The following is a 26584-nucleotide window of genomic DNA, read 5'->3' as shown; positions in this document are numbered from 1 at the left end:
TAGGTCAGCATAATGATCATAGTTCTAATAACATTCCGCAACATGGCGCGTAGTCGTGTATTTCTGGTCAGTCACGATTCGTGAGCGTTTCGTGAAGCATCTGTGCATTCGGCTACGCACACCGGCATTATAGGTAGGTACCTACTTATAGAGAACATTGCGACATGCACTTGTGTAAATTATACCAACGTGACAAACATGAGTAACGCACTAAGCTTATTAGATTCCATGAGCGGATGCCTTTGACGGGATTATTGCCTACAAATCATCAGCTTCACTAATTCCACTAGTTGCCTATATCTACGCAGGGCCGGATTAAGGGTAGAGCGAGTGGAGCGGCCGCTCTAGGCGCCACATGGTAAGGGGGCGCCAAAATCGAGAATGTGGAAAAATCCATACAAAAAATTATACGTTGTGTGGGCGCGCACATATCACAAAATGGCGAGAGGAGTCGGAAATGAATCCACCTATTGAAAATCGAGATTTGTAAATCAAATTAAGTCGAAAGTTGCACCACATTGCCATTCATAAGGGCGCTGTTGCTAGGGCGCCATAAAAGGAGGATTCTAGCCCTTGACGAACCACGTTGTTGTGTGACGAACGGCAAAGTTACGTCACTATCCAAATGCAAAAATATGAGTCTACCCAATAGACCAAAGCGCAATTTTGTGAGTCACAGCAGATGGTGAGCGAATTTCAAAGCACTCAGATCACTTAGTGGCAAAATACCGAAATCGGCATCCCGACGGTGACGATCGAGTCCGCAGTTAATCTCTTAATTAACTCTTAGTATTATAAAAATAATAGTGATAGCGAAATATAAGGCCTAAATAAAAGTCGGGAACATAGGCGCCCTGTGAAGTCAAAATACCCCAAAATATGTCAAAGACCGCAGCTCTGCAGACGATAAAAGCTTAAAAGTTCGCAGATTCCCCGCTGGCGGGTTGTCTTAATTAATCGAGTCAATAGGAAAAAAATATCGCGCTGCTTCGCTCGCGCTTACTATTTTTAATTATCTTCTCTTTTAGTTAGGACAAATTCCGAATCTGCTTTCCTGACTCGGCCACTATAGTGCTCCATTTTGTTTGTTATTTTATGTACTTGATATCCACGTTCAGCCACACGTAACTATACTAGGGTGCGACTACGAAAGTTCAACCATTTGTCCCTTTCGCACTCTGTATGATGAAATCCATAAATTCTGTATAGCGTTAATCTTCAAATTACGGCATTACTATGAAAAAAATTTCGCGCTCGCTGCGCTCGCGATTTATTTTCCTACGTAGTAAAACTTCTTCCCAAGGGCGCCGAAACTCAAACTTGCTCTACCCTGATCGATTGCACGGGCCGGCGCTGTATCTACGCCTCTACGGTGATGTTAAGCTTTGACGCCAATATTAAGTCCAACGTGGAGCAGTGGTGTATAATTAGGTATTAATTCTCACCAACTGGTAAAAGCCTCCTTAAAGTCAAGGAGTGTTTAAAATCGACACCATAACGAATTCCCTCTTCGCACATGTATTTTACAGTACATGGCCCTATGCAGTCTCGATATGACAAGTAGGGTACAACGGCCGCATTTTCCGCATTTTTTTGAGTTTAATACACAATAAAAATAATGTAATATCGTATAATATTTAGTACCTACTGACATGTAACGCCGATTTTTGAATCTCGGCCATTCGATTTCGTGAAATTTGTTCAATTATATCTCCACTACTAGCGATTTAAATTCTGCTAACAGAATCGAAAACGAGTGGTCATTACCACTAGTTTTAAAATTACTAGCCGTCCTTTTCCAAAAATAGCATTACATGCTTCGTTTTCCACAGACTTTCGAACGGCGAATTCATGCGTTCGAAATTCAAAAATCGATCCCCTGTTATCAAAAATAAACATATCATTTCATTTCACCCGATTCTAGATAAAGTGACCAGTTTTAGTAATAGTAGTAGTAGTAGTAAAACACTTTATTGTACCAGAAAATAATACAACACACAAGAAAAAGAGCTTACCACTAGTACAAAGGCGAACTTATCCCTTTAAGGGTTTTTATGTAGGTAATAAGTACTTACATAATTACTTAACTTTAAAAATAGTATTTTATACAATCGTGATATAATACAAAGCTTTTCAGTCGAGTACCATGTTTAGGCCACGAAGCTTGCTGAGTGGCCTAATAGTACGGTACGAGAGTGAAAAGCTTAATTATATCACTATTGTATACAATACTTTTTCTACGAGTCATCATCTTCATCATCAATGGACGGAAATATCATCATTCATGCAAGTTAAAATTAATATTAATAGAGTCGTTCACCGTTGTATCAACATCGAATTACCTAGCAACCGATTGTTTGTAATAACCGTCTCTGATTGGCCGATAACGCGACAGTAAAAAAAAAATGTGTTTCAGATGCAGGAAAATTTGCCAGGTATCGCAAATTAGTATCGAAATTGTATGAAGTTCTATTTTTGAACTAAAGTCAACTATAATGTGCTAATTATAATTGAGTCGGAACTGCCATAGAGTATCCAACACTGAAAAGTTAGCACATACACCGTGTTTCCGGTATCACTCAAAACCTCAGACACCCCAACTGATTTTTATTTTTTTAAACGTATCTAGAATATTCATTTTTTAATTTGATGATTATTATTTTTTTTAATTGAATATTTAATTTTCTGTGCAGCTCTACTCGACTTTTAACTCTACACTCAATAAAACACTCAGTAAACCTTAAAACTGATTAATTGTGTACGTTACTGCAACGACATAAGGTTTACCAATAGACAGTTATGTCACTGTAAAGCACGTTAAACTGTGTCACAGTAAACTTCAAATTGGACAGGTGACGCAGTAAGCAAATTTAAACCTAACGTTCAAAATGACAAGGTTGTAATTAGGTAAGAGTTCAATTTGTTATGACTTATGATAAACTTTAAAATTAAAGTGACGCACAACGTCAAACCCGTAGCGGAAAAAATAATCGTCCAAGTAACCAGCCAGTATTAATACCCCTAAATACTGAAAAAGGTATACAACCTCTAGCAATATGATATACACAATGTTGTATTACGAATTTGTAGAATGGGCACGTAAACAATAACTAATAATACAAATTAAAACAAAAAATATTACCCCCATCAAGATATAGCTCAATCGATTCTACTCTCGATTCTGAACAAACGGTTTTCAGGTTTTTAGTGTTAAGTGAAACACGGTGTATAGTTTAGTCTGTGGTGGCCTAATTGGCAGATTACAGTCGACAAGTAAAAAAATGTTTATAATCTACTTTGAACACTATTGAACTTCCAAATTAGTACATGGAAGGAATTATGAAAATACACTTATGAAAATATAGGAATCTATTGCAAATGCTACTCGTCCGAAGCAAGTACTTGTAATTATAACCTTGAGACAGCAAAAAAACTGATTTAAAAATATTAAGTACCCACTTAATGAAAACACTTTCCGTGTTGTCCGTCGCTATGTCTGTCACGTGCAAGACCATTTTAAATGACACAAAAGCTTTCAGGGCAATTTTAGCGGTAACCAATTTAATTTCGTCAGCAGGAAGGACCGATTTCACCGATTAATTAAATTTGACCTATCCATTATTGAATACCAGTAGCTAGGTAGGTACTACAAACATTCTTTGAATCTCGCATACGGGAATTTGTCACTAAAATACCGGTTGAAAACGGTGACTTGCTTATTATTTTCAGTGACAATTTTCTGAATTCGAACGCGTGAGACTCAAAAATCGGCCCGCAGCTCCTGAATCACTGTCACGTGCTGATTATGATTCACATGCTGGGGGCCGATTTTTGAGTCTCACTTTCACTAAAATACCGGTTGAAAACGGTGAATTGCCTATTACATATTTTCAATGTCAATTTTCTGAATTCGAACGCCGTGAGACTCAAAGATCGGCCCCCTGGTGTCAAAATCTTCAAGACTATAGATACAAAGTGGGTAGGTATTTAACTTGCAATATTGATTTGCCGTGCAAAATTTTCAGTCAGTCTCCAGTACCCAACAAAAAGTACTGAGGTTAACTCAAGGTAACATATAAATAAATAAATATTGGGGACACCTTACACAGATCAACATAGCCCCAAACTATGCAAAGCTTGTACTATGGGTGCTAAGCAACGATATACATATTTAAATAGATAAATACATACTTATATACATAAAATCCATGACTCAGGAACAAATATCTGTGCTCATCACACAAATAAATGCCCTTCGAACTCAGGACCGCGGCTCAGCAGGCAGGGTCACTACCGACTGCGCCAGACCGGTCGTCAATATGAATAGAACACGAACATTTCCGAGAAAATACGACAGCAAAACATTATGCACTGTACCTATAATCTAAAGGCCTAGCGTATAAGGCTGCCGTATATTTGGACGTTCAGCTGACCTCACTCCACTAGAAGAGAAACGCTCTAAGACATCAAGCTTTGAGCTTCGTAACAGTCCTTGTTTCACCTGCTAGTGTTCGGGATAGGCCGAATGCGAATGGGTCTAGTGGGCGCAGTAGTGGCGTGCGTAAAACAGAGCATGGCGATCGCTCCCGGGAGTCGGGGGGATATTCTAAAGCAGGAGAGAAAAATAATTTAGTGACGTGAGGTAAGGTGGGTGAAGGCAAACTCTGGGACAAGAGTAACACTCGGGTATCCTCATTGCGCTTGCTCCGGTCGCTCCGGGTAAAATATGTAAACTAATATTTTTTCTTAACATAGGTAACCTTCAACATTTTTATTTATCTTAAATATACGATTTTTTTTCCTCCTGCTAAAATGTGTGTGCAAAAATTAGGAAATTTAATAGAAACATGTACGAGTAGGTACCATCGGCAACACTGTTAGTTGTATATTTGTAATCCTTATTACAAGGGCTTAAAGCCTACTGATGATTCGTTAACAGTGTTTCTGTTAGTACGTACTTTGCAACTATGAAAACCTTATAATTCAACTATCATCTATTTTGGACTAACCACTCCACTACGATCTGCTTTTCCCAAAGTTATTGTTTTCGATTATGTAGGTACCTACGAGTATAATTAGGTCACCATGGTCAGCATCTGGTACTTTACGAGTATGTAAGTATGCGCCTAAACAATTTGGTAAATTAATAGGTATATTTTGGTAACTGAGGTCAATTTTAGATGCGGAAATGTTTTCACGAAAATCTTTTTATAATCCCTATCAAGTGTTTCCCTTAGCAAATATAGCATTAAGTAAACTTTCTGTCGACCGTTTCAATAATACGCGCCTCGCGCCGCATTAGTTCGCTCCTTTTGTATTGCAATATATTTTTTTCATGAGATGTGTACTTAGGCCGCTCGGGCGGCGATAAAATTACGATTTACTGTTATTACCAGCATCACGGCTTTGAGAATTGGCACTGCTTTATAAAGGCGGACTGTTATTGTTTTTGTTGTAGATTACGAAGACTGGGTGGGTATACAGACTAAATCGCCAAAAAATACATACATACATACAATCACGCCTGTATCCCATAAAGGGGTAGGCAGAGCACATGAAACTATTAAAGCTTCAGTGCCACTCTTGGCAAAAAAGGGGTCGAAAGGAAACGAAACTGTGACATTGCAGTGACAGGTTGCCAGCCTCTCGCCTACGCCACAATTTAACCCATATCCCATAGTCGCCTTCTACGACACCCACGGGAAGAAAAGGGGTGGTGAAATTCTTAACCCGTCACCACACAGGTAAAAAATAAAAAATATGTATAAAATTATTGGTTTTGTTTGCAAAGTAGGTACGATACTTTCACCCAAAAGTATTAGAAACAGACAGTCAAACATGTGCCAAAGGCAAACGCAGACTCCGCACACATACGGCGTTTATTTTTATTGCAGCCTCTTAGAAATTTAGGATATACATTTTGGGTAATGTATTCCTGAAAGCTAGATGTCCATTTCCTCTGGTTGTGCTTTTAGTAGTAGGTGGCATTCGAAGTATTCAGAACAACTCGGACAGACAGACATATAATTTCCGTTCATGCAATTAGCTACTGAAATTGAGGTAAATATGTAGTTATTTGTTCATCATTTAAACGTCAATTCTACCAGCCAGCTTTGGGGAACAAGTCAAAAATTTGTATGAAATTACTTTGCACTCTTGTGGATAAAATGCAACATTGTCATTCGTTTTTGAAGTATCAAGAGAGCCTTTACCAGTTGGTGTGATGAAATAGTTATTTGTTATACTAGGGGGCAAAGTTGTATTTTAACGCCGAGTGTGGAATTGAAAAACGAGCAAGGGAAAGGATTCTATAATTGAAGCGAGTGGTTCGAGAATAGAATCCTGAACTTGCGAGTTTTTTAACACACGAGAAGTAAAATACATTTGCACCCGAGTGTAACACAAAACTTTTCCCCTCACTATAGCGAGGAAACTACAACGCAAAAAATGCGTTTATCACTGCTTCCAGTAGTTCCACAGGTGGTAAATCATCTTTATTACTGGATTCATCTACTTTTATCAATTTTAAAGCAGTTAATTTGACTTTATTCAAGGTCAAATTACTTTACCCACTAGTGGATAAAATGCGTTTTTACCCGCTGGTATTAAAGGACAAAACACGTGTTTCCGAGCTAGTGAGGGGAAAAGTAAATAACCTACTCGTTTTACTTTGTAGTCACTCGTCAGGCAGCCGCCGCCGCCGTATCTCCGTCTACACTACACCTGTCCCGGTTTGGGGCTGACAGCTTTTTTATTGGATTCCCGATTTTCTATTCAATGAGTAGGGCGTTTGGTAACTGGACCGTGAAATAAATATGCCTGACACTACACATGCTGTACAAAGGTGACTCGTAGCCCAATTTATGTGTGGGTCTTTAGAATAATAATTATGTGATTTTACGAAATTCTCACTTATATCTATCTACACTAATATTACAAATGGAAAAAAAAGTAATATTACAAATGGAAAACGTGATTTTTTAGGTGGAGATAGTTGAAGGGATGGAGAGTGACATAGGCTACTTTTTGTCTCTTTCTAACGCGAGCCGCGGATGAAAGCTAGTATTATTATACTTATAGCTACTTTCAAATAGTATGTCTTTTACATGAAATGTTAGTCACGTCATGAATGTTTGGATAAGGAACAAGTATTAGTAGGTCATCACACAAAGAAATCTCCGGAATCGAACTCTAAACCATTGATTTGAAGGGCGACACTAGGGCACTTTTATGACTAGGCCAGAAGTATCGTAAAGAAGAATCAAGTCCAATTATTATATTTCATCCATTTATTTTGAAATTTAATAATCCATCTAGCTATTAGCCAGTAAAAACCATATTTGAAAGGTAACACTAAATCATGACCAGGCAGGCAATTATGGTCGCGCGATAAATGATAAAACATCTGGCCGTCCCTATCGCACTTACTAATAGTGCGATAGGGACGGCCTGATATTTTATCGTCTATCGCGCGACCATGCTACCCGTGCAGAGGGCGGAATTGCTCATGGCAAAAATCAAACGTCAATAGAGTTGGAACGTTAAATTTTATCGACATTTTCAGCTATCGATAAAAACAGTCACCTTTTAAATTTCTGCCTTTATTTGGCCTCTGATTAGCTATTCGACCATTTGATTTTGACCTCTTTGACTAGATTAAAAGTAAATTGTATAACATTTGAATACCATTTTTGTCACTAGTCCTCTTGCAAAAACGTTTGAAAAAAAATGGTTAATCTAAAACGAAAAACAGTCAACAAATGGATAAAGAAGTATCCTCGTCTTACTTACGACGAAAACAACTCAATATACTGATAATTTCAGTTCAATCGATAGTCGATAAAATTTAACGTTCCAACTTGATTGACGTTTGATTTTTGCCATGAGCAATTCCGCCCTCTGATCATGACACTCATTATAAGTACCTATACACGCATGACACGAATAACGCAAATTTGAACATCAACTCAAACTGCTTAAGATTTATATGCTACAATACAACACTTACTAGGGTACTTAGTTTACTTACACATGCTACTAAATCCTTAAATATATGCACAACGAATATGGTACTTACCTAGTGTACCTACTTGCAGCACTAGTAAGCTAAGTCTCTTTCCAAAAATATTTACGTCCTTTTCTATTAACTTTAGTAAGAAATTTTGGATATGAAATATAATATGTTACACATCGGGCTCTGCCCTATATATTAATATTATGCTCCTAAGGTTATACAAAGTAAAAAAAAATACAAAAATTCTTACTAAAGTTATAGTAAGTACAATTTTTTTTTAAATCAAGACGAGAACTTATCTGCGATGAATAGCATTGTTCTCTTTTGTTAACCCTAAACCGCTAATTACCTGTGCGAAATAAATACCATAAACAACAAAAGATGTTTTATAAAACTGAACAGTATTCATTTAGTAATAAGGTTCAAATTGTCATAGCATACACTAAACGTACAACTTTGAAATTAAGAACCGTGGTCACTCAGTGTCCGTGTATTTTAGTTAAAAGGAGGCTTTGATTATTGTAACTTGTGTTAATTTTTGACCCTTATTACTAAAGACGATTTAGACGATACGATACAGATACAGGTCAATTCTCCATACAAAACGCTCTCGGCTATTTCCTCCCTGGTTTTTGAAGATAGAGCAATGATTTTTCCAACACAGATCATTATTATTTTTATCTGTGTCGGACCGTTTTGATTTTTTTGTTATAGCCAATCAAAAATTTCTAAAAACGGCCTTTTTCAATATCGCTCAAAAAAGATTAGCCAAAAAATCTAAACGGTCCGACACAGATTATTTCATTGTTACTTATTCAGATTCTCAAATTTCGTTCCGTTTAAATAAGTTTTGAAGGAGGAAACAGTCGAGAGCGGAACCTCGATTTTAAAGATTTTTTCGCAATATCTTTTAACTGAGTTGTTCTTAATGGACATTTTTTTTTCGATAAATCTAGTTAATAACACTAGTACATTTAACTGAAATTCCCAAATTGAAAGGGGGACTTTTTTACATTTTAGCATTTTCGCTTCCATAGCGTCTAAAGGAATACTGTTGTTATTCATAAAACATCTTTTGTTGTGTATGGTATTTATTTCGCACAGGTAATTAGCGGTTTAGGGTTAACAAAAGAGAACAATGCTATTCACCGCAGAGAAGTTCTCAAGTGGAGATCTTGATTTAAAAAAAAATCTACTATAATAGAAATGGACGAAAACATTTTTTTTTATATATAAAATAGTTACTTAATGGTATGTACAATAACAAATAAATAAAAATGTAGTCAAAAGTTGATGTTTCTAAGACGCGTGCGATGTTCGTTTAACATAGACCATCATTTTCTGTGTCATATTAAATGGCGCTTGGCTTGCGCCATTTTAGGTGTCAATATGCCACGTCCTTACAAAATAATTTACAATTGATGGCAGTAACATTGATCACATAGGGAATGTAAAAGTACCATCGTAGCCTCCTACTTATTTGCACGACAAAGTTGAAGCATAAAAGAGCTTACAATATTTCACAAATTAATACAATGCATTAGTTACTAATCCATGAGAGTTATTACATTGTTAAAAAAGGTCTGATTTCTTAAACTTATTACTATGATTTTTTGGTTTTAGTTTTCTACAGTGTATTTTTAATTAGAAGGTAGTTATGAAATAAAACTATGGAAACGGATTAAATCGCGTATAATGAATTTAAAATTCATCCCGACCGTCCAGCCATAAAACCCGAATCCGTTCCATAGTTTTATTTCATGAGTAACTATATCGCGGTAACCGAAGACAATAGAAGATACACTACCGTCAAAAAGTTTAAGACCAAACACAATGTTCAGTGTCATTGTTATAAACCCTTCTAAAAAATCATCAAACTAAATTTGTAATCAATAGAAAACAACGTAATCTTATTATATTGATCGGCAACCCATTTCTTCTGCAAGAAGACAACGATCCCAAACACTCAGCAAAGATCTGTAGAAGCTACAGTCAATAAAAAACGCCAAGGTGTGTTAAAAAATATGATTTGGCCACCGCAATCCCCAGACCTTAACCCGATCGAACTATTATGGGATGAACTCGACCGTAGAGTCCGAAGATAATGTCCGACATCTGCAACAGCTCTATGGGAGATACTGCAATACGAGTGGAAATCCATTAGCCAAGAAACGCTACACAAACTTATAGCAAGAATGCCAAGAATCTGCTCGGAAGTGAAAAAGCGTCGAGGAGGATTTTTCGATGAGAAAAACGTTTAGCTTTTATTTCTTATTATCCCTTTTAAAAAATGTTATACGCTTTATTTTGTCGGTTGTAGGTACTGAAAAGTAATATTCTCATAGGAACTTCATGAAATGTTGATTATTTGCATATATCGTGTTTGGTCTTAAACTTTTTGACGGTAGTGTACTTGTACATAATCGGCTTTCTGACGATTCTTTCTTCTTGTACTTATTTTAACGGAAAACATTTAATAGAACATTCTTAAAATCTTAAAATAATCTCTATATTTACACAGACTTTCAATCATGACTAAAAGTAGTCACTCTGTCTTCATATTTCCATTATGACTGACTCATTACATAATTATATACTTACCTTTAAGATCTTCATCTTCTTCAAACACAACCTAGTTTACTTTCTTAGCATACTGTGTCAAGTTGCCCGTGCCAAACATGGGTACTCTACTCACGTTAAAATAAAGGAAATAATAATAGTACGAGATCCAGAAATACACGACCCCGACACCACAATAAACGGAAGTCATCATTAGAGGCAGAAAGGGTAAAGTTTTGTCCAAACCCCATAGGGTATGAATTAAATTCTCATAAACACACAGTAGTATCAGACCATAGACGTACAAGGATTCTATACTACTCAACATAGGAAGCCGTAGAAAAGCGCGTCTAGGTTTCTTCTTGGGTTTTAAGGGCTCATATAATTTGGGTATGTTCCCAAAGGCAATCGCGCAATGGGTTAACAATATGAATATTTTTATGGATAGAAGGTTTTTTGGGTAAAGTAAAGGAAACAAAGAGTAGTGTCCGACGGTGGACAGGAGAAGGAATAGTCTGCCGTCAACGTCTCCCAGCACCGATAAGAAGCTGAAACAAATAATTCTATATCATCATCATCCTCCTTGCGTTATCCCGGCATTTGCCACGGCTCATGGGAGCCTGGGGTTCGCTCTGACAACTAATTCCAAGATTTGGAGTAGGCACCAGTTTTACGAAAGCGACTACCATCTGACCTTCCAACTCGAAGGGTAACTAGGCCTTATTGGAATTAGTCCGGTTTCCTCACGATGTTTTTCTTCACCGAAAAGCGACTGGCGAATATCAAATAACATTTCGCACATAAGTTCCGAAAAACTCATTGGTACGAGCCGGGGTTCGAACCCGCGACCTCCGGATCAAAAGTCGCACGCTCTTACCGCTAAGCCACCAGCGCTTAATTAATAATCAAATAATTCTATATAAGAGCGAGAAATTAAAAGGAGGCGGACTGTCTGAGCGTTGCACTACACCTGACCCATTTTTGATCAAACTTGCATTGTGTCTCACTCTCTCGTCGTTAAAACGGGTTGAATAGGAAATATTACTTAAAACTGCGTAAAATTTGCCACTAAGATTAGAATAAGATAAGAGATAGAGACTAAGATAAGACTGACTGAGACTGCAAAAACAACGACGTATTCGAAACGTCGGAGATAAATTTCAAAAAATAATTTTATAATTCACCTTTAGGTAGGTACTTATAATTTTTTTCTTACCTTAACGGTATCAAAATTAAAAGAATAGCCTTTTCGTGAACATGCCAGCTGAACATAAACGATGTGGTAGCACATAATGCCAAACACCTGAAAACGAAATTTATCAATATTTATATTTTATACGAATATACGCATCATCGAAATTCGTAGTTACGAAAATGCTAAACCTGCCCAAATTACTTTTCTGTTAAGAGGCCGTCAATATCAAAAAGTACAAAATCGTAAAATTGGTAGTTTTCTACGTCCGGTTTTAGTTTCAGTATATACTTATTGATAAGAAAAGCACTTGTTTTAAACAGCGCGTATTCTTATCTACAAAATCAGTAGTTAACATCAAGGAAAAGTTACTCCCTGAATTAATTATGATTTTTTTCCTGACGCTAGTTTAAGAAAACCCGCAAATAGTGCTCACGTCTGAGTGAGCTGAGCTCAATTTTGTATACTTTAGGCTGCTAAAATTGATGTTGTCGCATTACTTATATCCTAAACTAAAAATTCAGTAGTTTACATGTGTGTTATCATGCTACTAAAATACAGTAAATGGAAGTTAAACGACATCAATATTTGTCTAAAAATACTTCGAATCAAATGGCAATTACTTCGAAAACCTTTTAGGCAAACAAAAGGCTTTCTTGATAATTATAAACTTTAAGTATGTGTATGCAAAATAGTGTGTAATACAAATCAAGAAACACTTCCAATTTTAGATACATACTTACTTAAAGTTGTAACTAAAATGCGGTCGGCCCCTGTCGGCATCTTCATAAATTTGAATATGTACGACCGTGTTTTAGTTTTAAAATAATGTTATTTTATAAGCTAGATAACTGGACTACAGAATTATTACCTTTTCATATTTTTCCTTACAAAGAGAACGAATAAAATCAATGTTGAATATAAACTTTCGTAAATTTTCCATACAAACGTCAAAACTGCGAACAGATTCTATTGAGTCAGACGCCCGATCGGGCTCGTTCGGAGTGGACGTGTCGCCAAATCTGCTCCAATGACATTTGTTTTTGACACTGGAAATCATATACGGATACAAAAAGATTGCCAGTGCTATGAATGTATTCAAAAGTAATAAGGTAAATAAATATCGTCACGTCTAAAAGAGTCTCAGTTTAAAATCGTTTTTTTTTTGTGTTGTTTACTACTTATTATTGTTGAGAAATAAAAACATATATGTAACTTTAATACAATGATAAGAAATATAGGTATTTTTTGTCTTCTAAACTTTATTAAAATGAAAGAGTTTTAAAATTAATTTTAACTCGTTGGACTTTATTTTCATTATACTGGTCACATTATTTAGTGTGTCAGTGTGTGTAACATTCTCTATCGCGAAGAGACATTCAGTGTGGCGTATGAAAAAACTAACAGAACTAATCATTATAATTATATTCTATAAACGATTATTTACGTAAATGGCGAAATTATTAATTGTAATAATATATTATCTTATCACAAAATTGTTCTGTATGACTTACCTTCTTACGTTCAATATAATTTTTAAATGGTATTTTCACACGGGGCACGTAACCTTAGATTCAGACAACTTTAACTAAATTTTGAAAATTATTATTTTAATGAAGAATTCTATATATGGCAACAATTTTACATGTAAACTGACTGTCAACCTCTGTTCATACATAACCTCAACCTTTGTCTCAGTGCATTTATAACGGATGTTATAATGGCTAAACCGATCAGGAACAGTGAATTTATTTTAATTCATTCGGAAAAGGGTTTAACCATTTATAATTAGAATAAACGAAGCACTGTTTTTTACACCAGAGTTGTTTTGATTTTATATGGTGTTTGCACAAATTTATTTTGAAAAATAATCGGAGTCAATTCGTCTGAGATGGTAACACTAAATTGACACTGTCCGCAATCTAAACACGCGGCAGCGTGTCAAGCCAAGTTCAAGTAACCGAACTGGCAGACAACATCGTGTGTAATAATATTACACGAACTATTTGGAGCCTCTATAGGCGTCCTCACAACAAAAACTATTTCACATAAACGTCTTAAATTTGGCTCTTATATTGATATTTGTGACATACATATTATGTGCCTGTCGTGATTGTTTCACCGGATGGTCTGATCGGAAGATTAGACCATTTCGTTGGATCTCCTTCTTGTTTATGTCTTATTATTTGTAACGTGACCCGTGTGGTGACGGGTTAAGAATTTCACCACCCCCTTTCTTCCCGTGGGTGTCGTAGAAGTCGACTGTGGGATATGGGTTAAATTGTGGCGTGGGCGAGAGGCTGGCAACCTGTCACTGCAATGTCGCAATTTGGATTTCTTTCAACCCCTTTTTGCCAAGAGTGGCACAGAAACTTAGTAGTTCATGTGCTCTGCCTACCCCTTTATGGGATTCAGGCGTGATTATATGTATGTATGTATGTATTTGTAACGTTTATTTTGTGTGTGTGTTAACGAATAAATTAATTATATTCTATTCTATTCTATTATAAAAGTTATAAGAAATGATATTTTATGTCATCAATTGTCATAAAACATTTTGAGGACTGCCATTGAACTTGGCACCCGTTTAGATCTCACTGCTTTTGTCGTTGACGCCAACAACCAAGGCATATATAATATTGAACTTGGCTCATATTTCCCTTTTTTGGTTTTGATGGGATTTTAACGTTACAACTGATCTTCAGTGAAACTATAGACCTGTCTTAAGTTCCTCTCACTTAGGTCACTGACCTCTTCCAGTAAATTGCGGTAGTGTGCGAAAAGTATGTTGGTGAGTGTGACGTGCGTTAGTGTGTGTAAATGGGGTAATTTGACAGATACTGAATTTTTACCCATCGTGACGGGCTCTTAAGGCACGACAAAGCAAGGAAAACCAGTAAATTAAATAATAATATTTTTTTGCAAAAAATTTTTTTGGCAGAAGCTTTTATCGCCGACTGTATACCTTTCTTTCAACAGTCATCTACTGCTCTCCGAGACGTTTCTAAAAACCGGCCAAGTGCGAGTCGGGCTCGCGCACAAAGGGTTCCGTAGCAGCAAATATAATAAACTTATTATGTCAATTTATACACCTGCCAAAATTACAGTTAAATCAACCTATCTCAAAAACTATAAGAGATACTTTGATCAAACCAAAAATCGTTGAAAGAGTTAATTAGCATGCATCACCTCTATTTTTTTTAGAATTTTATACCCCGTAGTTATAAAAATAGAGGGGGGGGGACATACTTTTTACGACTTTGAGAGCTGATATCTCAAAAACCGTTCACTTTAAGAAAAATGTTTTTTAGAAAACTTTATATCATTTTAAAAGACCTTTCCATTGATACCCCACACGGGTATGTACATCGAAAAAAAAATTTTCATCCCTCAGTTACATGTATGGGGGGCCCCACCCCCAATTCTTTTTTTTACTATTTAGTGTCATAATTTTGTAGCGGTTCATACAACACATATTCCCATCAAATTTCATCACTGTAGTACTTATAGTTTCCGAGTAAATCGGCTGTGACAGACGGACAGACGGACAGACGGACAGACGGACATGACGAAACTATAAGGGTTCCGTTTTTGCCATTTTGGCTACGGAACCCTAAAAAAAACCCTTACTCGACGGGGATACGACGTTTCATGACAGGGTTCCTATGACCACCTTTCTGCTCCATCATCAGATCAGCTCCATGATACCATAATACTGCATTGTTACGTGATTTACATATGTGTGCAAAATTTCAGCTCAATCGGAAACCGGGAAGTGGGTCAAATTTAGCTTCTACGTTTTGACGCACACTAACATACTAACAAGGCAAGTTGAATAAAAGCTTGTAAAAATACCAACCTCACAAAGCTAACAGTCCTGTACTTTCTGTCGGCTCCAAGATGCCAAAGCTTAACAAGAGCCGGTATCATGAAAATGGTGGTCAGCGCCATAGTGTGTACGGGCTTTATAGAGGGCAGCACCACGTGGTTGAACTCTTGCACCAGCCCGCCTGTCATGGACGCCTCCACTTTAGGCACGTGGAAGCCAGCCCGCGGCACTGAATACAATAAATAAAATTAATGAACGTCTTAAAGAAAGTATTTTACAATAGTAGCACACCTTGGACAATGGCGATCAAATATATATATATATATGAAAGAGGCGCGTTCCTACGCGCACAGTCTAAGCTCATGTAAGTGAACGCGTACCATGCTTTTATGAATGAGATATGACAGGTCGACTGGTCGCGTTTTTGACAGACGGTAACTGTGAGGTAACCGAGAGTGGGGCGGCACTTTTAGCGGAGAGCGGGAGTGGCCATACTGTACGATAGTACTCATTATTATACTGTGATAGTAGCATAGAAAAGTAGGTGACTTTCTATAGAAAGTTATTTATTTTTGGAATGTAACTTATTGCTGGGAAAAGGATTGTTGAATTAAACAAAAAACTAGTATTAATTATAAATTTAAATAGATATCATACACGAAAGAAAAAACGACAAGGCCTACTGACCTTCTATCTATTTAAATTTATAATTTATATATAGTAGTGTGACTACTTCAAAAAAAAAAAGAACAAATCAAAAAATATTCAATAAAATAATTTGATTTGTTCCCAAGTTGTAACTAGTATTAAGTTATGTATAATACTCACAGGCATGCTGCAGCACCTTGTCTGAAAAATTGTATAGTGCCCAAAAGTTCGGAGCCCAGTATGCATGGCACAAGCCTCTTTTAAATGGAAACAATCTTGAAATTATCTAAAAAAAGAATATCCAAATTTAATATTCAACTAGTTTAGAAAAATCACATTTTTATTTTCTCAAATAAGACATACTTTGCCATCAAGGTTGAATTTCCATGAAGCTTCAATTTAACATCGACCTTATTAACAAGGGGCCGTCCAAATATTACGTCACACAGAATTTAGATTTTTTGAACCCCTTGCCCCTTTTTTGTACCCCTTAACATGGATTGTCACATAGTACCCCTACCTCCTGCTTACGTTGTGACTCAATATGTAGATGATCCCCAACAATGTGGTTCCTTTCAGTCGAAAAGTCACTTTGTTTATATATATAATAAAACTATGTGCATTTTACCTGTGGTATATGTTCCAAAAATGGTCCAAACGATAGAGCAAACACAGTTATGACTGTAATTGCCAATTTTAGCAAGTTCATGAAGGAAAACGAGTACCATGGGGTGTGGACACCATCGTTTGTTGATATAGTGAAGCAATATGCTCTCAGCAAGTGCACAACATACACAGGTGCCACATATAGGTATATATGCTTTAAGTTTAGCAGCACCGCAAACAATAGTGCTGCACGCACATAATTACCCTGTAATAAATCTTTAGTGTTAATGTTTTACAATTGGTATGATCTAGAAAATTCTATTAAAGTACAGGAATTAATTAACCTACTTTAGCTATTATCCATTAATGTCTGTTTGAGATAAGATTATGATTAAAACTGTCATGCACACAGAAATATGAACTTACTCTTATCATATTTGAGACGGAATAGAGAAGAAAACCATACAAAAATCCATTATATTGAAAGTGTATGTGATCTACCATCAGCAGCCCGGGGTTAGACACTAGCAGAATGAACACAAGCAGCTTACCATCACTAATAAGATTTGAACAACTGAAAAACAAACAACACATTTCTAGTCATATTTTTAACATTGTTTAAATAATATTGTCTTCGGTTACCGCGATAGTTACTCATGAAATAAAACTAGAGTTCGAAACGTCGGGATGAATTTTGAATTCATTATATGCGTAAATCTGTTTCCATAGTTTTATTTCATTGTTTAAATAACTATTATTCATCCCTGTATTTTAAAAAATATGCTTGGAATGTCCAACACAGTAGAAAGATATCTGGAGACATCTTGCAAGCTTGAATTTGTTAAGCATGAATGCTGTACTTAGTGTCAAAAATTTCAATACCTAGGATTATTATTAACTATGTACCTATTACTTGGTCAATGAGTAATATTGTACCTACCTTTTTGCACTAGCAATATAAACCAAATCTATAACAATTACAGATAATCTTTGGAATATCACAGTCATATCTGATGCATAATTTAAATTATCTAAGTGCAACATCCGGGGATCAAACAATTTTGCCACAAATGATAGAGAATATTCCAGCCAAGCAAAGAACGGAGGATAATCCAGAGTCCATTCTGATGTAGCGTCATAGTACCACTTACTGACGGAGAGGTTGTGTGTTATTGCCAACCAGTTCCTGTGAACTTCGAAATCCGTAGAGTGGCTAAAACAGAAACAAATTATACAGTTCATTGGCTAACTCCATTTTCACATTGTATTGTATATAAACTAGCGATAAAAGTAACACTGCCTAGAAACAATGATTTGGTTCAATCTCATACTCTTTAATAATAATATGATCTGTTTCGCTTATTAGTTAAGCCTCGAAGGTAAAATTGTAAATGTCGAACATGTACTCACTAAAGAGGAATAAATAAGCACTTTATAGTGCTCACTATCAAAACGATTTGAAATATCATTACTGACTAGGTATTTATGACTAGCTCAACACAAATTTTATGTTATTTAATGTAACTTTCTTATTTCTGAAAGGTTATGTCGGCGAAATAAGATTGTTTGTAAACGTCACGTCACTACACGAGTTTGACATGAGTTGTCAAAAATTACAACAGATAGGACACGACGAATTCTTATAGTTTTATTATAATTACATTAGCTTTATAGTAATACATTGGATCACAGTTACAGGTATAAATCTTATGAACATATAATGTATTTTCTAAGCGATTATTTATATTATCTAAGTGTATTTTTCACGTAACATCAGGATGAAAATCAAGACAGAATGATCAACGGTTATAGCCTTAAAAATAAAAAAGCTCAAACTGTCAATAGTTGCCGATGACGTCAATGTCAAAATAATTCCTATTCCTTCAGACCACTTCAGACATTTGGTCAATTGAATATTTAATTTTCTATTATTAGAGAAAATATAGTTTGTTTATTTATAGCAAACAATATAATGGCCATACTTCACAGAGCACTGTTTACGTGGTTTATATTTTTAGTGTTCTTGATACTACTGTGCCTGAGATTAGAGTCAAGAACACACTGGAACTGGTTCATAGTATTCATACCGATGTGGGTCTATGATAGCATTCTTCTTATATATGTTTTGTTTCATATGATATCTCACTGCCGTAACGGTATTGAAAGATTTAGAGGTACAATCAATAAACATGTGTGGTACATAGCAGCAATTGGACTTAAAATGGCAGCGCAGATCATAATCTGTATCAAACTGGAGTATACAAAAGGAAGTCTTCCAATTTACGTCGTCATGACTCCAATTTGGATGTTGTTACCTGTATTGAGTGTAGAAGTTTTCATGCATTTAATAAAACATTCTAGTGGGAGTAGTAGATACTAACAACAGTAAACTTGAACAATTACCAAATAAGTTTAAATTTGTTTGAAAGAACAAAAATGATGACTCAGAAGTGAATAAACTCAATAACTATTTTACCTTCAATAAAGTCAAGAACATGTGACTCTGTGTATTGTAGATAATTTTAAACTTGGCACTCATTCAGTGTCACCATGGAATGTTTACACATGTCAAATATACTCAGTGCGCCAAGAGCGTTGATGATATAACAGACCTGAGAAAGGTGTTCAACAAGGAATTTCAAGATGGCTATAACGGATGCCCCTGTGATTAAGAGTTCTATAGTGAAAGAGGTCCCGGCAGGGGGCACGGCTGTGCTGACATGCAACAGTAATGATTTCAACCACAATTTTATGTTTTGGCTGTTTGGCAAAGACAAGGTGATTGGCCCTGACAATCATTATGACGAAAGAAAGTACAAATATGAAGTGCTGTCAGGAAAGCTTCACATTGATGTAAGTGTACTCAATTATTTTCTTTTTTTGTTTAGTAGACATTAATCTCATAGACATTGTTTTGATTTAAATAGTGAAATAATTGTGATATTTTGTTCATTTGGACAGCAAAAACTAGTTATTTTGTTGTATAATATGACACATTTGACATTATTATAACCACTATGGTTTCAGTAATAGCAATATCATTCATTTAAAAGATTTTTATTAATTTATTATTAAGGAAATTGATTCTTTAGTGGTTCATTTTACATTAAACAACTTAGTGTAAGTATATCAAACAAAATTTACTTGAACTCCTAATTGCTAAAGATTACCTTACAAGGTACTGTTTACTAATAACCACACAATAACAATTATTGATATATTTGATAATTATTATCAAAATTTGCAGTTTCTAATATGCCTAGAAATGTAATCGTTTTTGAACATTTTTTGAATATGAAATAAAACTGTGGATATGGAAATGGATAATATCGAGTTTTTATTTCATGAGTAACTATCGCCGACTATTGCGGTAACCGAAGACAATATTATTTTTTGTATAGTTGATCAAAATATTATGTTGATATAAATGTGTCATTATAAAATTGCTGTTTGTTGGATTCTTCCAGAATGTTACACCAGCCGAATCTGGGTACTACAAATGCATCTCAAAAAAGCTTGACGGCACAGGGATTGCGGTCGGGCAGGTTGAGATGATAGTCTCCGGTTCCACATTCAACACCATAGACGCTGTGAAGCTGGTGGCTATCGTCGTGTCCATCATCGTGTTGATCAGCTGTGCCGTGTTGTACTGGAGACTGAGGAAGGACTGGAACAAATATGATGGCCATGCTATTGTGCCAGGTAATGCACCAATTTTGTTTTACATCAAGTGGCTAAAAACCTTGCCATGCAATTTTGTTAAAAACTCCTCTTATTGGGAGTTTGTTAAATTGTTCATACAATTGCCATTTCATGCCATTTTTATTGCCATTTCGTGGCACTTCATTCCTTTTGCGTTCTTGGTATTATGTGTATTTTGTCTTGTTTGTGTTCACGAATAAAAGTTTATTCTATTCTATTCTATTCTACAATTAATTTTTTAATCAGATCGTCATTGGCCATTTCACATGAGAAAAATACATTGTACTAACACTGATCGTGATCACTATGTGCTGCTATCTTTGTAAATTGTGTTACTTGTTTAATGCCAGCCTTTCTCTGCAGATATTTTGTCTGGTTGCCTTTGGCATAGGTCTCTATCTCCCATATTTCTCTGTCCAGTTTAAATTTAATTAAAATGTTCAAAAAAATTATATAATCTGTGTTTTGATTGATTAAATAAAAATGACAATTTTTCTGAGAGCATTAATTATCATTTACAGTTGATGACATGGAAGAAGATGATGGCGATGAAGTATATAACCCCACCACAGTGACTTCTAAAAGCCAACCAGTGGCCGGGCCGAGTCGGGCACCGAGTAGGAACCCATCATCGGAGCATCTCCTCTATGGCATAGACAATCAGGGCTTGGATACAGACTTCAACTCTGTCTTTGAGAATATTCAAATAAAATCACCACATGCCAGTTTAATATAATTTACTCAACTAAACTATAATTTTGTATTTCTTAACAATTACAAAATAACAGTAAGTTGGCATGACATTCTTATTGCTGTTTACTAATGTAGATTGTTGATCATTTCTGTTTCATGTTGATTGGCAAACGTTAATACTATTAATTTATTACTGTAAATTGTGATAGTTAGGTAAGAATAATTAAATTATATCAGCAACTTGTAATCATTTGATTTTAATATTTTTAAACATCCCTCAGATTGCTGAATGTTCTTTTTAGAATAATTTATAGCTAGAAAAGCTATAATAGATGTGTGTGTATATGGATAGTTAAAATTATTTTAGCATATGGGTACTTCCGAAATTAATCTTTAATTTAAATTAGAATCCATTTTTTTTTAATTAAAGATGCCTAATTTTTGGCATATTTCATTTCATTTCATATGAGTGAGTGTACAGAGAACTGTGTTATTGATCACTTCTGTATGAAGAATCGTTAGTTGCGGAGAGCGAGTGCTGCGTGGAGTCGAGCGTGTCGTCGTCGTCGTCGGCGTCGGCCTCCACCTCGAACACGCGCACGCGGCGGCGGCCCGCGCCCAGCACCACGGCCACGCGCCGCCCGCCCGACACGGCCAGCCGCCAGCCGTCCAGCTTCTCCAGCACCGTGTAGATGCCCGGGTCCAGCAGCGACGTGATGTTCCGCCGAGATATCTTCTCATTAAATATACACGACTTCGCTTTAACGTTGAATTCGTTCGCGTTATCCAGCGCTATTTTTAGAGGCAGCTGCACGAATATCGTACTTTCGCCGTTGCACGGATGCTTTATCAACACGGACAGGTACTCTGCTGAATAAAACTGCAAGTCCAGTACTGCTACGTTTTCCTCGTCGAACTGTTCCTTGTTCGGGTCCCGTATCAGACTGGATGTGATGTAATATTTGATAGCTGAGGCGTTACAAGACTTCTCCTTGATGGCCACCGACATGAAACAGATTCCGTCGCTTGCGTTTGCGTTGTTGGTGAACGCCATCATGAACCTTTGCTGCGCCGGGTCAAACATTTGAGATACCCGTAGATTATTCTGAGAAGGCGAACTTGTTTTATCTTCGTAACACCTCAGATTGTAGAGAACTGAAAAGTGTTTGCCGGTATCTTTATCGGAGACGTCAAACACTTTATTGATGGCATTTTTCAGAAACGTTTGTTGTTGCACCAGGGAAAACTTTTTAAATTCAGACATAGAGAAAATGGTCTCGTTATCCTTCATCAAGCACGCATTCTCTGCGAGAAATTTGTGCCAGGGATTATCATCGTTATCGGTTAATATAGTTAGGTCTTGGTCCTGGAGGTATTGCCCGAGTCTTTCCAGGTTGAACTTCACTGGTTTTTCGGACACGGTTTCGCTCCCTTCCAGTTGGACATTATCAAAGTTGTACAGAAATTCTGCAAGGTGTGTGAGTTCCTGCTGAGTTATTTTAACGATTTCGCTGGGCGTTTGTTCGTCGAGCAACCTGGCGATGACGACGAAGAGCCAGCGGAAGAAGGCCTTGTAGTGGCGCATGGAGATGTCGATGACCTGCTGCAGCTCGAGGCTCTTGTTGAGGAAGGCGCAGCACGCGCGGATGGCCTCCGTCACCGTGGCTTCCTCGAGCCCGAGTATCTGCAAGCAACAGCACACGTTCATAAATTTCTGACTCAAATACTAGAGCGCATAATCTACATAACACATAAGGCTGTAAAATTTTACGAAAGTTTAAAAATATTTTTCGAGGACACCTTCTTAATGGTTGATAAACTTTTTATGCAAGGCATATGCAGATACAGTATTTTGTCAGAATTACGTGCGGAATAGTGAATATAAACATTTTTCAGAAGGTTGGGGCTTTAGAAGACATCTAAACATTCGAAATTGAGTTGAGGAAAGGGCAAATTCAAAGCATAGGCAGTAGCTACAGCATATTGCAATGTCTTCAGGAGCTTACCAAAGGTTTCATAATAAGCAATTTATTATTTAAATCTTTTTTTAGGTTTAGGTAGCCAATAAATTATATTATTTTCATATAATCAGAACATTTGAGTTGTATTTAAAATAAATCCATGAAATATAATAAAAGCACATGCCCTACCTTATATCGATCAGGTATCCGTGCCAAGCCCCTAAGCTCAGCCAGGTAGTAGGTCAGGCTTTGTCCAACAATGTTCAATTGCTTCAGAACCAATTTTTGAATGGTAGAGTAACTCAGTTCAACTGAGCTCCCTAACTTTTTTAACCCTTTTGCTGTTAATTCTTTCAGTAGAAACAACTCCAGCTGATCAGAGGGAACACCTGAAAAATTATAATTATAAATAGATAAAATATCCTTTTTAACATGACATTAAAGTTGAGGTGTGCATCTTCATGACATGAATGACACAATCTATGTATACTCGTGGGACACATTCCTCAACATAGATTATACAGGTTACAGATAGGTAGTCAGCTTTACCTAACATAAGCAGCTCCAGAAGATCAGCCGATACTCCACCCTCTGGAACAGATGCCGCATAGTACGCCATTTTTGTATCCATTTCCAATAAAATATGCTCCCAAGCTTCAGTAATAGATATCATTGTTTGATCTAAATGAGACACCAACTGAGTCAGTTGACTGTGTTTATTCGCCACAACAAATATCTCCTCAGCATATGCCGACAGCACACTTGTGTTGATAAGTGCTGCATAAAGGTTGTTTGTGGCTCTGTCTAAGTAAAATACTTGCATCATACTAAAATCCTCTGAGAGATTTATGTCTAGTACTTTGAACTCTCCAAATTCGTCTTTGGCAATTTGTGTGAGATGGATAGTTCCGTATGGGTATCTGCCGAACACACTCATGTAGATGTGTCCGGTGCCATAGCCGACCAGCAGCATGTTGAGTTGGGTCTGCTCCTGCATTTCTTTAATATCCTTAACATTATCCTCTGATGCCTGATTCTTATAGCCACTGCTAAGAGATGGTGTTTTTTGGAGAAATATTAATGCATCAGCCTGAAAGATTAAACATGTTTTACTATAAAACCTTACGGTACCTATAGTAAGATTAATTTGTGTAATTTTATTATTTTTGAAACAAAATGAATACATACATAGATATTATATTCCGTTGCACTTTCCAAAGTAGTAGCTCTGACTGCCCATGTGATGCAAGTTATTCCATAATGCTTTGAGTCTTCAAACTCTTCCGACAGCTCCTGCTCCAAATCATACTTGTCGAGAATTTCTTTGTCTTCTATATCCACTATATGGACACTGCCTGAACTGTAGCCAATTGCTAATGCCTAAAAATAGTAGAATGTGTAACATAATTGAATTTATTCAATATAATTTGATATGAGCTGTTATTACTGACTGTAATTTTCCTTCAACAATACTCAACAAGAAAGTTCTAACAAATGAGGTTGTATAGTTTTATGTATGTATGTATGTATGTATAAACTCTTTATTGTACAAAACACAAAACACAGATATGACACAGGATAGACAGTACAAAGGCGAACTTATCCCTTTAAGGGATTTCTTCCAGCTAACCTTTGAGTAGGTGAAATGTGATGAAGAATGGTAGACAAATATAGCACTTAGTACAACAGTTTATGGGAAAGCCCATAAAAATATAAAAGAGACTAAAACAAAAAAATAATAAAATAAAATTGGAATAAAAGGTACATCAAATATAAAGAATATATAACAATATATATAGTAAATAAATATATATTTATATATAGTATCTATAACTAGTTACAAACAAGTCATCCATGTTCCGATAGCCACAGCTTTTTTAACTGCCCCTTGAGCGAGGCAACGGACTGCGATTTCCTCACAGAGTTGCTATGATAACCTTTTATGTTCATCATCAGACCTGCTTGATGATCACCCAAAGAGTTACACATTACTAAATTGGTTGCATTATTTTTAAAAAAGAACCTTACCTTTCCGTCTGGTCTCCAGGCCAAAGCTTGTACAGTAACGTTTTCTTTAGGTGGAGATAATGTCCACACTTTTTGCCAGCTTATAAGTCTATGTACTTGTACTTCACCTAACAAAACATGTCATTAAGTTAGTTATTGAATAAGATTTTTATAGACACAAACTTAACGACCTCATAAACGTTTTCATAGTAAAAATTTTACAATAATAGTGTAACTTACCTTTAAAGTTACTTAACGCTAACAAATCAAGTCTATTGCTCCAAACCATGAGATCAACTTGGTTGGCCACATGCCTTTCTTCCAGCTGACGAATTCCACAGTGATACATGGCGGCAGTGGAACAAATCACCTTTTAAATAAATGTTGATCTTATTCACTAGTAGCAATTAGAAAGAATTATTTTAAACCAACTCTTAAAATAAATATAAACAAGTGTATAACCCAAGTGTAACCGGCTCGGCTCTGTTTTTGACATTGGCATATCGCTGACAGTGACACTTGACAGTTTTGACTAGAAATACGATGCGTTCAGAAACGATGACCGAACATTTAATGGCTACTGCACATAGCGCACGAAATGAACCGAACAACCATTCTTAGAGCGCCAACAGACTATCGCTCTACACCAAGGTCACCCGTATGTGGGAGCGAGAAAAAGATGTCTCATCCACGTCTCTTCCTTGCTCTCTTCGACCTATATCAAAGAGAGATGACAGATGTAATGTAACCATAGATTTAGAATTATTAAACTAGATTGTGTAGTTAGGTCAAAAAGTGTGTCCACATGAGAGGTCATTGTTTAGGCTGGTGTCCCTCTCGCACTTACTGACAATGTCAACATTATTCAGTGACGTCATCACTGTCATACATTGGGAATACCAGTTAATTTTCAAAGTCACTACTAAATCTACTAATACCCAATTAAAGGTATTTTTTAATTATACAAATTTTTGATTTATGGGCATTAAAATAATTACATTATAATTATTTTCTAATTCTTTAAAATATATCGAAACCCTACTTTGAATATAACACTAAAATAAAATAAGAAGTTTTAAAGTCAGGTAATATACAGATCAAAGATACAGATAAAAATACTACTACTATGGTAACCTCATTAACACTGGTCACACGTGCGAGAGGGACACCAGCCCAAACAGTGCCCTCTCATGTGGACCGTTTTCGCTAGTCTGATACGATCAACTTTCTCTCTCGGTGATAAGGTTCAATTTAGTATGGCAAAAAATGTGATTGAGCTGTCCCCTGTAAAGGTCTTTGAATGTAACTGATATCCAGTTTCCGGCTACATATTACTATCTGTCCGAATAATTGTGCAGTATCCGGCCGTATAT

The 26584-nt window shown here is 36.2% G+C and overlaps 4 protein-coding genes across 4 annotated transcripts; 2 read left to right on the top strand and 2 right to left on the bottom strand.

The window, feature by feature from the left end:
• Positions 1-10305: 10305 nt before the first annotated feature.
• On the bottom strand, positions 10306-18403 carry LOC125228897 (probable dolichyl pyrophosphate Glc1Man9GlcNAc2 alpha-1,3-glucosyltransferase). The gene is made up of 8 exons (XM_048133600.1): positions 18259-18403; positions 17789-18061; positions 17275-17422; positions 16871-17113; positions 16423-16528; positions 15625-15823; positions 11790-11876; positions 10306-11121 (listed from the first exon to the last, which is right to left on the bottom strand). Exons 1-8 carry the CDS (start codon positions 18315-18317, stop codon positions 10647-10649), a joined length of 1590 nt encoding a protein of 529 aa, XP_047989557.1. The 5' UTR covers positions 18318-18403; the 3' UTR covers positions 10306-10646.
• Positions 18404-18738: 335 nt separating this feature from the next.
• On the top strand, positions 18739-19235 carry LOC125228930 (transmembrane protein 60). Its single transcript, XM_048133649.1, has one exon. The coding sequence runs from the start codon at positions 18821-18823 to the stop codon at positions 19226-19228; it is 408 nt and encodes a 135-aa protein (XP_047989606.1). The 5' UTR covers positions 18739-18820; the 3' UTR covers positions 19229-19235.
• A 95-nt stretch (positions 19236-19330) lies between these two features.
• Positions 19331-21490, top strand: LOC125228929. The gene is made up of 3 exons (XM_048133648.1): positions 19331-19701; positions 20316-20550; positions 21072-21490. Exons 1-3 carry the CDS (start codon positions 19492-19494, stop codon positions 21284-21286), a joined length of 660 nt encoding a protein of 219 aa, XP_047989605.1. The 5' UTR covers positions 19331-19491; the 3' UTR covers positions 21287-21490.
• Positions 21271-25922, bottom strand: LOC125228928 (anaphase-promoting complex subunit 4). The gene is made up of 6 exons (XM_048133647.1): positions 25452-25922; positions 25233-25339; positions 24393-24584; positions 23754-24294; positions 23394-23593; positions 21271-22927 (listed from the first exon to the last, which is right to left on the bottom strand). Exons 1-6 carry the CDS (start codon positions 25558-25560, stop codon positions 21734-21736), a joined length of 2343 nt encoding a protein of 780 aa, XP_047989604.1. The 5' UTR covers positions 25561-25922; the 3' UTR covers positions 21271-21733.
• Positions 25923-26584: the final 662 nt, after the last annotated feature.

This window comes from Leguminivora glycinivorella, chromosome 8 (genome assembly GCF_023078275.1).
Source record: "Leguminivora glycinivorella isolate SPB_JAAS2020 chromosome 8, LegGlyc_1.1, whole genome shotgun sequence".
NCBI classification, from domain to species: domain Eukaryota; kingdom Metazoa; phylum Arthropoda; class Insecta; order Lepidoptera; family Tortricidae; genus Leguminivora; species Leguminivora glycinivorella.
This window is presented reverse-complemented; position numbering and strand designations above follow the sequence as displayed.

What these genes read in the sequence shown, in the direction of transcription:
- LOC125228897 (XM_048133600.1), bottom strand. Translation starts at nt 18,317, where the DNA reads ATGATATTTCAAATCGTTTTGATAGTGAGCACTATAAAGTGCTTATTT. An exon ending in TGCTTATTTATTCCTCTTTA is followed by an intron (nt 18,062 to 18,258) that starts GTGAGTACATGT and finishes TTTCTGTTTTAG; the next exon opens with CCACTCTACGGATTTCGAAG. An exon ending in CAAGGTGCTGCAGCATGCCT is followed by an intron (nt 15,824 to 16,422) that starts GTGAGTATTATA and finishes TATTGTATTCAG; the next exon opens with TGCCGCGGGCTGGCTTCCAC.
- LOC125228930 (XM_048133649.1), top strand. Translation starts at nt 18,821, where the DNA reads ATGGCCATACTTCACAGAGCACTGTTTACGTGGTTTATATTTTTAGTG.
- LOC125228929 (XM_048133648.1), top strand. Translation starts at nt 19,492, where the DNA reads ATGGCTATAACGGATGCCCCTGTGATTAAGAGTTCTATAGTGAAAGAG. An exon ending in CAGGAAAGCTTCACATTGAT is followed by an intron (nt 19,702 to 20,315) that starts GTAAGTGTACTC and finishes GGATTCTTCCAG; the next exon opens with AATGTTACACCAGCCGAATC. An exon ending in TGGCCATGCTATTGTGCCAG is followed by an intron (nt 20,551 to 21,071) that starts GTAATGCACCAA and finishes TATCATTTACAG; the next exon opens with TTGATGACATGGAAGAAGAT.
- LOC125228928 (XM_048133647.1), bottom strand. Translation starts at nt 25,560, where the DNA reads ATGTATCACTGTGGAATTCGTCAGCTGGAAGAAAGGCATGTGGCCAAC. An exon ending in CAACGGAATATAATATCTAT is followed by an intron (nt 24,295 to 24,392) that starts GTATGTATTCAT and finishes TTAATCTTTCAG; the next exon opens with GCTGATGCATTAATATTTCT. An exon ending in GGATACCTGATCGATATAAG is followed by an intron (nt 22,928 to 23,393) that starts GTAGGGCATGTG and finishes TGTTGCTTGCAG; the next exon opens with ATACTCGGGCTCGAGGAAGC.